This window comes from Petaurus breviceps, unplaced genomic scaffold (genome assembly GCF_028583685.1).
Source record: "Petaurus breviceps papuanus isolate PSGF00001 unplaced genomic scaffold, PetGlider_PUasm1.0 90574, whole genome shotgun sequence".
NCBI classification, from domain to species: Eukaryota; Metazoa; Chordata; class Mammalia; order Diprotodontia; family Petauridae; genus Petaurus; species Petaurus breviceps.
This window is the reverse complement of record NW_027187277.1, coordinates 1494467-1507053: the sequence shown is the minus strand read 5'-3', so window position 1 is coordinate 1507053 and position 12587 is coordinate 1494467. Positions and strand designations below refer to the sequence as shown.

The 12587-nt window shown below is 36.3% G+C and overlaps 1 protein-coding gene across 1 annotated transcript in view; it reads left to right on the top strand.

Moving 5' to 3' along the window:
- The window catches only part of PHEX (phosphate regulating endopeptidase X-linked), a 303310-nt gene that overhangs the window by 232182 nt on the left and 58541 nt on the right, over positions 1-12587 (top strand). Inside the window, exon 15 of the mRNA XM_069063406.1 lies at positions 492-550. Within this exon, the coding sequence (XP_068919507.1) occupies positions 492-550 (59 nt within the window). The remainder of the gene's footprint in view (positions 1-491; positions 551-12587) is intronic.

Here is a 12587-nt window from a genome sequence, read left to right as displayed (position 1 = left end):
AGACCCAGTAGAAATGTCAGTGCCACATTCCTCTAAAAAATAGCCCAATTGTCCTTACTTTTAGCCCAAGGACTTCTAACCCACAGATCAGGAGTGAAGAACATTTGGAAACCCAAGCTTGTCATCCTTCCTAGGCAGACTTGCCTCCTCTGGCATGTCCAGGACGTCCACAGTATTGCTTTGTGAAGAGAGCACTTCAAATCCTAGAGCTCACTTATGGCCTTTTAAAAGCAGCAGCACCAACTTTATTTAGAAATTGTTTAAACCCAATAAACTTACGCTCCTCCTTTTGGAACCTGTTGAATATAGCTGAATTACATACAACTTGGAATGATAATGTTCAGCCATCAGCTCGGACTGATGGGATACTCTGATGTACCACGTGACCATTCATTTCCTGTTTTTTTGACCGAAGTTCAGCATTTGTGTTGTCTTCTTTTGGGTGCTTGCCTATCAAATGACAGTTGGTGGTTGTGTTTCTTTTTTTCCAGGTGGTTCACCAATCCAACCACAGTCAATGCCTTTTATAGTGCATCTACCAACCAGATTAGTAAGTATTGACTCCTTGGCTCTCTGTTATTTCTTTGGAAAGCAACACCACTGAAATGTATCTCTCATAATCACACATTTTTGCAGCATGTTTTTCAAAGAAATGAAAAGCTATGGTGGGGATGAAGTTGGGTCCTGTAGCCATATATTTGTCTCACTCCTTCATCTCTACCAACTTATATCAAAGGCAATTTCCTGAGTTTAATGACCTCTTGAACACCAACACGTGCACAAAAATTTCAAAGAAAATGAAATCATGGAAATGACCTTAATTTTAACTTACTTTTTTTTGGAGGGGGAAGGCAAGGAAATTGGGATTAAGTGACTTGCCCAGGGTCACACAGCTAGTTAAGTGTCAAGTGTCTGAGGCTGGATTTGAACTCAGGTCCTCCTGACTCCAGGGCTGGTGCTCTATTCACTGCACCACTTAGCTGTCCCTTAACTTAATTAAAAAAAAAGTTTATTTTATTTTTAGTTCCAAATTCTCTGTCTGCCTCCATCCTCTTTTCCACCCATTGAGAAGGCAAAAACACAATACACATTATATATATAAAATCATGCAAAATGTAGATCTGTATTGACAAAGTTCTGAGCAAAAATAAAAAGAAGGGGAAAACATATTTCAATCTTCACAACCATCAGTTCTTTATCTGGAGGTGGTTAGTATTTTTTTCATCCTAAGTCCTTTAGAATTGCGGTGGATCATTTTATTGATCAGAGTCACTAAGTCTTTCACAGCTGATTATCTTTATAATATTGCTGTTACTGTGTAAATTGTTCTCTTGCTTCTGTTCACTTCACTTTAATTTTAACTGCTTACTCACTTCTTTTACATTTAATATGAGTAGTTATTTTAAAAGTATTAAAATCTAAAAACCTATAACCCTCCCCCCTCAAATAGTCATGAAATAGTGAGAGAAATCTGCTACTTTCTTTTCATGTTTCTGCATTATGTAGGGCCCCATAGTGTAGTGAAGTTCATAACCTGGGGTTTGTGAACTTGATTTTTAAAGTACTTTGATTACCTATTTCAGTAATTTTATTCATTTTTTCATTTTATTCATGTAAAAACTTTATGCTAACAAAAAAGTACATGAGCTTCACTAGACGGCCAAAGGGGTCTAAGACACAGTCAAAAGTTAAGAGCACCTGATAATAGTAGAATGAGTGCGCTCTATTTAGCTTCAAAAGACTTTGGCTTGGATCTTAACTCTGTCACTGTCATGTTGGGAGACTCATTTAACCTCTTGAAGTCCAAACTTTTTAACTCATCTGTCAAATGGGAATGATCATAATAATGTTATTTTATAGGATTGTTGTAAGGACCAAATGAGATAACAAAGGCAATAATAGTAATGGTAATTAGCATTTAAACAGCGTTTTAAGATTTGCAAAGCATTTTGCAAAATCTCATTTCAGCAAATGATTAACTGAGAGGTGGAAGCATTTTGTAAACTATAAGGCTCTATGCAAATGTAAAGTAGTACTACTATAAATTCTTGTCTTTGGCATACAGATCCCTGCTGGAATTGATAAGAAAAAAAATAAGCACAATTCTCAGGTCTGCTAAACTCTTAGGAGCCATCTAGCTATGGGGGATGAGGAGGAGAAATCCTGTTACTAGAATTAAAACATTCATATTTAAATTTTTTATTTTGTATTGCAGTTATGTTAGCCTGGAATAGTGGATAGAGGATCAGCCCTAGATTCAGTAAGATCTAGGTGTATATTGTTTTAATTCTAGGACAGAGGTTCTTAACCAGAGTCCCTGGATAGATTTCAGGGGGTAGTCCATGAAATTGGATGGGAAAAATTATGTTTTCATTTTCACTCCCCTCTAACTAGAATTTAGTATTTCCTTCAATTATTTAAAAATATTATTCTGAGAATAGGTCCATAGGTTCCTCCAGAAGGCCAGAGTCTATGACACCAAAAAATATTAAAAATGTTTGCACTAGGATAAAATACAAACTTCTGTTTGGCATTTAAAGCCCTTCATGACCTAAATCTAACCTACATTTCCTGCTTTATTACACATCATTCCTTTCACTGTCCCCTTATTCCAGCCAAACTGGTTTTCTTACTGCTTCACACATGCAACACTCCCTCTTCCTGTCTGTACTTCTTCATAGACCTTTCCCTTTGCCTACAATGTGCTCCTCTCTTTTCTCAGTTTCTTAGAATCTTGAGTTTCCTTCAAAGATATGTTCAAATTCTACCTCTTATATGAGGTCATTCCTGATCCTCCCATTATCTAACTCCTCCTCTTTGAATTACCTTATCTTTATTTGTGTGTGTGTACATATATACACACAAATGTGTACCTAGTATTATATATAATATATACATATATAGAAATAGATACCTTGTTTTTATTTTGTATGTGTTTTGTGGGTATACTTATGTACATACACATGCATACTATTATTATATATAAGATATACATATATGAAATAAATTCCTTGTATTTATTTTGTGTGTTTTTGGTATATACATATGTAATACATTTGTGTGTATACAAATATAAATATATACACATATATGCATTTAAAAAATATATTCACAGTATACTTGTATATGTACAGGTAAGCTCCCTGAGGTAGGGCCTGTTTCATTTTTATCTTTTTACCCTCAGTGACTAGCATAGTGCCTGCCACATTGTAGACCTTTAATAAATGCTTTTTGATGGATTAATTGATTAATTGATATTGGTTGTATGATCATAAGCAAATCACTTAACTTCCCAGTGTCCCAAGCAACACTCTAAGACTATAAGCCATAGACACTGCCTGTTGTGTTTTATATATATAGGGAGAGTTCTAATACTGGGAGTTCCCCCATATTGTTGGAAATCATAGGCTTCTCTCCCTGAAAAAAATTAGTAAGTATTCATACAGAGAATTAAATGAATGAATAACAGCACAAATAATTAGAAATATTTTCCCTTATTATTGATGTTGAGTACATGTGGAGCACAATGATTTTTCAATTAAATTTGTGCTATGGAGGATGTTAGGTTTCTGCAGAAGCAGGTCTTTCTGAATGTCAACACCATTTGGATCTTGGCTACTTTGTAAACACATATAAAAAGGTATTTTGATTTTATATCTTAAAAGTGACTTAAGATCCAACTGCTCATCTTTCCTAAGTAGGTTGGACAAGATGACCTCTGAGGTTTCCTCTAGGTCCAAATCAATCATTATAGGTTATCTGTCCTAGGATAGAGTAGGCAGCTGCTGTTCACCATGGGTATGGGAACAACTGTCTCTGCTTGTCCTGCATGTCTCAGAACCTTTAAGGATCTAATATTTTTGAGCAAAACAAGTTACTTATGATGCTATTGGTGATGTTATTGCTTTGGTCTCTTAGAGTTTACCTCTGGTGGGACAGGCAGAGGAATGGGTTTTCTTCCATTCTCTGTGCACATACCTCTATCTTTGTCCCAGACGTTTAATGAATTTGAATGATGGGAGAAGGGAAGGGAGAACACAGATATTATGACTCTTCTATGTGGGCTCCTTTAGCTACTTTGTGTGCTATAATTATAAGTGAATAAGAAAGTTTGTTTTACTTACTACTTTTCATTGGCGTAAAGAAGCTACTGTGTAACTGCAAGTTTGAATATCTTAATGACCAAGGGGCAGGAGCATTAATTTAGCTATTTTGAAGAATATTGGAAGGGAATAAATATACAAATATGAAATCATCATACATTAGTACATCATAATTTTCAAAATCCTGAATAAAATTATTTCCAATCTTTCAAATTTGGCTGAAAGGATACTAAGGTATCAGAAAGATCTTTGAGGGCTATCATAGGTTGGAAATAAGCATTTCCTTAATATTGTAATTATGTTTTAGCACAGTCAAATATATTTTAAAGGAATAAGGCCATTTTATATATTTCACGAAATAAGAGTTTTTATTTCTGGTTACAGAGCAGTTTCTGAACATTATCTTATTGAAGCTTCACAACAGGTTGCAAATTAGTTAGAGAGAGTAATTACTTTTATGATTTTAATTTTGTTGATGGCTTTTATTTTTATATTACCTCCATTTCATTTCCAATGAGTCATCCCTTGTAACAAAGAATAAAAATTGAAAAGAAAAGAGTAATTCAGCAAAACTAACTCACTAACCAAATCTGATAATGCATGTAGCGTTGCAAACTGATAGACCCCATCTCTGCATTGCAGAGAGAGAGAGATGTGTTCACTTATCACTTTTGGTCATTAACATCACACAGCATTGAGTTTTTGTGGCTCTTTTTCTATACCATAGTGTTAATTTCTGATATATTATAGACATTAAACTTTTATCAGACCTATTTGGTATAGAGATATTCTATCAATTGATAGTTTCCCTCCTTAATCAGCTGCACTGATTTTGTTCATGCAAAAACCTTACAATTTCCTTTAATTGAAATGATCTTTTTTTCTCTGCTATTGCCTCAATCCCTTGTTTAGTTAAGAACTTTCTTAGTCGTGGTGCCATTTATTATCTCAATTTTACAAAAGTATGGCAAACAGAACTGAAACCTTCAAACTTGATATGGCCCTAACATACATGTACTCAGTAGAGCAAAAATGGTATCAAATAGAAGCTTACAAAAAAACCCTTCACATTATGTGGAATTATTTTCCCTCACAATTTATTTGAAATCCAGGATTCCTGGCATCCATAGACAAAAATTTTTTGGAAAAATAATTAGTTATAAAATAGGATAGTGGTTAGCACACTGGGCTTAGAATCAGGAAGACCTAGGTTAAATACTATTCCACATGCTTACTAGCAGTGTGTCCTTGAATAAGTCACTTAACCCTGACTGGGTTTTCTCCTCTGTAAAATGTAGATCGTAGTGCTTCTCTCCCAAGGTTGTTGTGAAGATCAAATGAAGTAATGTAACCAAAAGTTTTTGACAGTCTTAAATGTTCCATATTAATATGAGCTTTTGTTATTATTTTATCTCTAGTAAAAAAAAATCTGCCAGTCTGCCAATAGGCACGGCATGAATGAAGTGAATGAGGTAACTCTAGTTTTACTCAGTTATATTGATAATAAATACTTGTTGATGGATTGATTGTAGCTTCAGGGAAGAATTGTGTTCTATAATGTTGGCTCCCTTTAGGGAGCTATTTCATTAAATTTTAGATTTTAAGGAACTTTTAAAAATTATGTTGAAATTAGCTTTTGCAATAAAAAGTACAAATTAGCCTTTCTTATTTCTACCAACAGCACTGCTTTTTTAAGAAGTGCCATTATGAAATGTATGTGCTTCCTGCTCTTCTGGGGCTTGGAATGTATACAACAGTGAGGGCAGTGGCCTTTATCTCAGCTTTCAATGTCCACTGCTGCCTAGAGGAGGTCAGTTGCTATAAGAATGCCCCCATGCTCTTACCTTGGAGGAACTGAGCTAATCAAAAGTTTACCAAGGAAGATGTTTCAAAATAGTACATTGGCTTTCCACAGCCTCGTGGGCAGAATGGTTTTTGGAGTTAACAGTTTTGAGCAGTGTTTTAATTAAGTGATTCAAGCTGTTCCTATTTTCCTAACGACCAGTACTTGCTCTCATTGTAAATTACATTCACAGGCAAGTGCATGAGTAATCCTTTGGGTGACTATATCCCCTCTCTCCTTTCCTTCTTTCCTAGCTAAGAGTCTTGTCTGAAAATAATGTTGGAGTTTTTCCTTATGACTCCCTTCAGTACCACTCTCCCTTAATCCCTTTATTTTCCTCATTGAGAAATAGGAAATTATAGTCATTTCCCAAAGTGAATGTCCCTATCGATTATGGATTGATCCTATAAGCATGTGACCATCTGTTTAATTGGGTTTCACATCTAAGAAGTAACTATACTTAGTAACATCATTATATAAAGTTCATTCTGGTTATCATTATCATCTTCTGATTTATGTTAAGTCTAGCTTTATGCTCAGAAGGGACTTGAGAAGACATTAGAGAAATTATAGAGTAGTAGAGCACTGCATGAATTATCTATTCTGTAACAGTTTACTGGGTGTATTGCCTTAAGGAGGCTAGCTGGTGTGATGGATAGAGCCCTAGACCTGGAATTAGGAAGAACTCAATTCATGTCCTCAGACATTTATTAGCTGTGAGACCCTGGGCAGGTCACATAACCTCTCTCTGTCTCAGTTTCTTTGACTATAAAATGGGGTTCACTGTGGCACCTACCTCCCAGGGTTGTTGTGAGGATCAAATATAACAATATTTGCAAAGCTCCTGGCACATAGTAGGTGCTTAATAAGTTATTATTTTGTTTCTTGGACAAGTCATTTAATTGCTCTGAGTCTCGGTTTCCTCATTTTAAAAAATGGATATCATATACTTATGTCATGGTGTTGTTGTGACAATCAAATAATACTGTTTGTAGAAGCATGTTGTCAATTGTGAAATGTGAGGCAAATGTAAAACATTAGCCTAAGAGCCTAATAAAACAGTGGCCTAATAATCAAAAGTAAATTGGCCAAAGTTGTAGTAAGGTAGTGAGTGACAGAGCAAGAAAATAGAATACAGTTCCTTGGTCTTGAATTCAGTCCAGTTCTCATATCTCTTTACTCAGTCACTCAGTCAACAAGTATTTATTAAGCAACCTGGTAATATATACTAGGCACTGTGCTAGGTTTAGGGGATACTAGTACAAAAAGTGTTATAATCCCTGTTCCTCAGGGGCTTCTGTTGTTAAACAATCTTACAGAGAGGCAGCATGTCCTGTTGGATAGCTTGCTGTATTTGGAAGACAAGGCTTTGGTTCCTTCAAATCTTGTCACATACACTCATTAGCTTTGTGACAGACCCTGGGCAAGTCACTGTCCCTTTCTGAGCCTCAGTTTCCTTTACTGAAATGGGTATGTGTGTATATGTGTGTATGCATGTGGGGGGTGGTAGAGTTGAAAATAGCACCTACTTTTCAGGGTTGTTGGGAGATTAAATAAGATAATGTATGGATTGCATTTTGTTGACACTGAAGCACTACATTAATTTTAGCTTTTACTTAGGCTTGGTGTGAAATCTGTACACATAAAAATTATTCAGCCTATAATATGAGAGACTGAAGCAGAGCTCTGAGCCAATGTCACCTTATTAAAGGGTCTGTGATCCCCTCTTATAAAGTAAATCTCAGATCTTCCTCATGATTGGAGATGCTCCCTCCTTCCAGGGTCCTATTTTTATAGGGTTAGATATCTAGATATTCAAGAACGGCTATAACCAAATGCAAAATAATTCCATTGGTTGACATATGACTCATAAGCAAAAAATGATCTGTCAGCAGGGTCACGACTTGGGTGAAGCAAAGAATATCTCCACTGACTAGGTGGTCATAAGATGGTCACCATTGGGGGACTTGCTATGTAGTTGGGTCACCTCTGCCACACTGGGCTTTGTCACTATGAGGAGGAAAAGAAAGGGTGGAGGGCCTCTAGTTAACTTCCTATGATTAAGCAAGTGATTTTACAATCTGCAGCTCATAGCTCTGGGACCTGATATACAGAATTTATAATCACTACCCCTATAGAATAATATGTAATTGATTAATACTGATTAGAATAGAGTAGGGGTCCTTAATGAATCACCTTTCTCAAACCCTGTGATTTTGCCTATGGCTTTAAATCTCTTATTCTTCAATAGAGATAACTGGGAATTTTTCTGACCCTTAAAGCTGGATAGCACAGTCCACTGAAGTACAAGAAAATTTAAATCATGTCATCATAGCCATTTAAATCCAATATATATGGGGACTAAAATCCTGATCTGGAACTTGGATTTATCTTAATTAATTATTGCACTAGAAAGAAACTTTATGGGATAGGCAAGTAGAGAAGGGTTTTGTTTACCATGGCATTCACCCTAAGTTTCTTGAGTTCCTTAGCAACCAAGAGAACTCTAGGTATTTGCTTAGCAAACTTTGATTTGAATGAGAATAGCGCCTTTGGTTTTCTCTCAGCTGTGGTTGGAGTTAAATGAATAAATGATTAAAAAAGCATTTATTAAATGCCTACAATATGTAAAACACAGTGACTGGAGGTTAGTCTGTGAGACATTGTTATTCTTGGCACCCTTGGACTTAACTGTTCATCACTGGCAATTAGTTAGTTGTTGATGGTGGTGGTAGCAGGGATGTTGAACTCCTTTCTCATAAGGGTTGTTCTCCTCAGTGAGAAGCTCAATGGGCAGATGGAATTTAGGGCTCACACCAGGGTTCTCTTGCAGAGACAGTAGCCATAGTTCTTTGTGAAATAGGTTGATGACTATACTCACCACATTTGACTCTTGTCTTTTGTTCTAATTAAAAAAAATTTTTTTGCATACCCATAGCTTTAGTATGAATTTATATAATTTGATTTATTCAGCATAGGATGCATATCTGCAAAAGGCCTTGTTCTAAAATTAGCTTCCATTTTAATATGTCTGAAATAGATTCTTGAATTATTATAAGCAAATAAACCAATGCATTGAAAACAAGCATCCCTAAGGGCTAAATGAGTAATTCCATTAGCTTACTTGAAGTACACAGAGCAGTTGATTGCTTTAATTTAATCAAGGATATTCTACTATTTACAAGATAAGGTGCCTAACAAATCTGAGGCATATTTTCTTCAAAGCCAGGGCCTAAACTAGTTGAAAACCTTACAATTAATACAGGATAGTCACAGGCAGACTTTTTCTGTTAACGAAATAATAAGATTTGAAATAATAGTGTTTGAAGAGAGAGGTAGCAAGCCTCAGGGCTTATTGTCAAAATTTGGAATCTACCTGAGTCCACAAATGGGAAACCAAATTAATAGAGGCTGAATCACCTTAGGTCTTCATATTATTGAGATTTATGCTTGAATTCCCTTGATATTCTAATAAGAATCCAGGGTCCCTGCACTCAATTCAGCAAGCATTTATTAACTGCTTATGATATGCAGGGTTTTTGGTGCTGGGAATACAAAGATAAAGAGTGAAAGGGGAGAAGCTAGGTGGCACAGTGGATAGAGCGCTAGACCTGAAGTCAGGAGAACCTGAGTTCAAACCTAGCCTCAGATACACACCAGCTGTGTGACCCTGGGCAAGTTGTTTAACCCTGGTTGTCTCCCCACTTCTCTCCTCAAAGAAAAAAAAAAAAAGGAAAGAGTAAAACAATTCCAGCCTTCTTCTGTTCTCTGGTGGGATAGGGGTGGAATGGAGATTATTGTCTACCAAACTAATTCATAAAAATTTTAAGAATACCCCTATAGGATCATAAAGTTGGAAAAAGCCCATTGGTAAGGAGCTCCTTATTGGTGGAAATGAAGGCCCTGTCCTACATGAGGGACTGAGTGGAGATGGAGAGAGGTGAGAATTTCAGTTCTCAGCCAGTCTTCTTTTGGGGACTCTTTGAAGAGGGACTTCCCTTTGGGACTCTCCAAGTGAGAATCTTCTTCAAGTGTAGTTCTACAAGAGAGAAAATGCAGGAGGCCAATCCCATTTTAGGTGGCTAAAGGAAAAGACTGTGGGAGGAGAGGGTAGTCTCCATCATGTTCCTATCCTTAACTTGCTACCCTAGAGACTTTGAGGTATTTCTCTTTGGATGAGATACAAGACTCTCTCTCTTGTTTGAGCTGAGTTGTCTTCCTCCCAATGGGAAAGCTCCTTTACTTTGTATTTTTTGTTATGTTCTCCTATGTATACCTTCTCTAATTTTGATTTTGCTACAATTTAGATAAATGGGCTTCTTTGCTATTCACTCTGCATGTTCACTGTGGAACTGGTCTTTAATGGGAAAGGTGTCAATAGAGCTTGGGGTTCTTCTTCCCCCCCAGAAATGACAAAGCGATCAGAAGTTAGCTCAAAATGAATCATATCTCTTAGAATAACAATATTTAAGGGAACAGATAGATAACCTCTCTCTGAGGACAGCAGAGTGAAAACTTTCTACTTCCTTTCCTGACAGGAATGAAAGTGTCCCCTAGAGAAGGCTCAGGGGAAAAAGCTTAGAGATGGCTATCTTGTCCACCTTTCAGTCACATACAACAACAGGGTGCCCACCACTCACTTGCTCCTTACAGATATAATAATCATAATCATAATAATCTGTATAAAGTTGGCAAAGTGCTTTACACATATTATCTTATTTGACCTTCACAATAACCCTGTGAGGTAAGTACTATTGGTATTGTGAGAAATAATTATTTCTGTCTTGGATTAATAACTGATTATTGAATCAGAACCAAGGTTTTCCCCCTTTTCTACTTAATCATCCAGAAATCAACTGATGTGGGAAATCTCTCTCAAAGATTTACCCAGATTAAAGATCTAAATGAAAAATAGTAAAATAAATTCTAAGTTTAAACTAATAGATGGATTCATGCTCATTGTGTTTACTCAGGTCTGGGAACATGTGATTTTCCCTTTTGTCATAAATCTCTTTGACCAAGATTTGGATGACCCAAATTGTGTACCCCGAGATCCACATTATATATAGCCCAGCTATTCTTCACAGTATTAATTTTCTCACTAATTGTTAACCAATCAGAGTTGATTGCCACCCTCAGGAATATCTACTTTTCCAAGAGCATATAAACTGTGAGCCTACTACCACAAGGGGTCTTTGGTCCAAGAGAGAAGGCCAAATGTCCATCCTTTTATTAATAAACATTAATAATAAGATGATTAAATTACTCAGAAACCGTTGCTCAAACTTTTTAAATGTCACAGTATAATTATCTCCAAAGAGGTTAGATGATTTATCTATCATTACACAGCTATTAAGTATCAGGGATGGGATTTGAATCCAAATCTCTCTCCTATCTAGTCCAATCCCTTTATTATTCAGGTGGGGTAACTAAAGCTCAGAGAGGTTAACTAATTTCCCTGGGGTCACACACCTAGGCAGTATGGAGTAGTAGATAGAAAACCAGTCTGGGAGATAGGAAAACCTGTGTTTAAATCCTACCTCTCATTTGAAGTAGATGTATCACCTTGGGCATTTTATTAAATCTTCTAGATTTTAATTAAATTCACCGTACAAATTTAGAAGTTTTGTGAGGAGGGCTAAAATTAAGTAGTGATAAAAGCAAAAGGAAAATAAGTTGATTTATTTCTTAAAAATAATCAGAATTGTGGCGGCCAGGTAGCACAGTGAGTGAGAGCACCGGCTCCAGTGTTGGGATGACCTGGGGATCGAATCTGGGCTCAGATACTTAGCACCACACCCAGAAATAACTGGCCATGTAACCTTGAGCAAGTTACTTAACCCTGATTGCTTAAAAAAACAAAACAAAACAAAATAATCAGAATAAACAATCTAAGTTATTGTGTAACTTGCTGAAGGTGACACAGAGAAGGGGGCAGACCTGCACTGATGTAGTTTCCTTATTTGTTGTGTTGGTTTTTATAGTATGTGAATGCTCATATAAATGGATTATTTTATAGATACTTCATCTCAAAAATCAAAACTAAAAATAGAAGCATTGTTATATGAAAATACCAACAGAAACAGGAGGGTACATTTTGGGGACGTGTGGGGAAATATGTCCATTATATTTCTACAATCATGTTGCTAACATGGATTATATCTGGATTCAGAAGACTGCGGTAACTTGTCTAAAAGGTTCCCTTAAACAGGACTAGTAATCCTGGCTGACTTTACCAGGCTATTTTGAGGATCTAATGAATCAACCTTTGCAAACATACTATTGTGGTTACCTATCCTTGGCAAACTGAGATAAAAAGAGTGGTGGGTTTGGAATCAGATGGCTTGGGCTTGACATCCACCTCTTTTGCTGAATATCTGTGTGGCTTTGGGCAAGTCATTACATCTTTCTTTGACTCAGTTTCCTCATCTGCAAATTGAGGGAGGGGATGGACTTGATGATCTCTAATGTCTTTTCTAGTTCTCTATATGTTATTTTGTGATCTGAAAAAGCCAACAGTACTATGCAAAGTTGCAGTATAATAATTTTTCATGATAGTTATTGTATTCTTACTCTTTCATTATACCACCACATGTGGCCTTGAGGTCACAGGTTCCCCACCACTTCATTACACCCTTTTC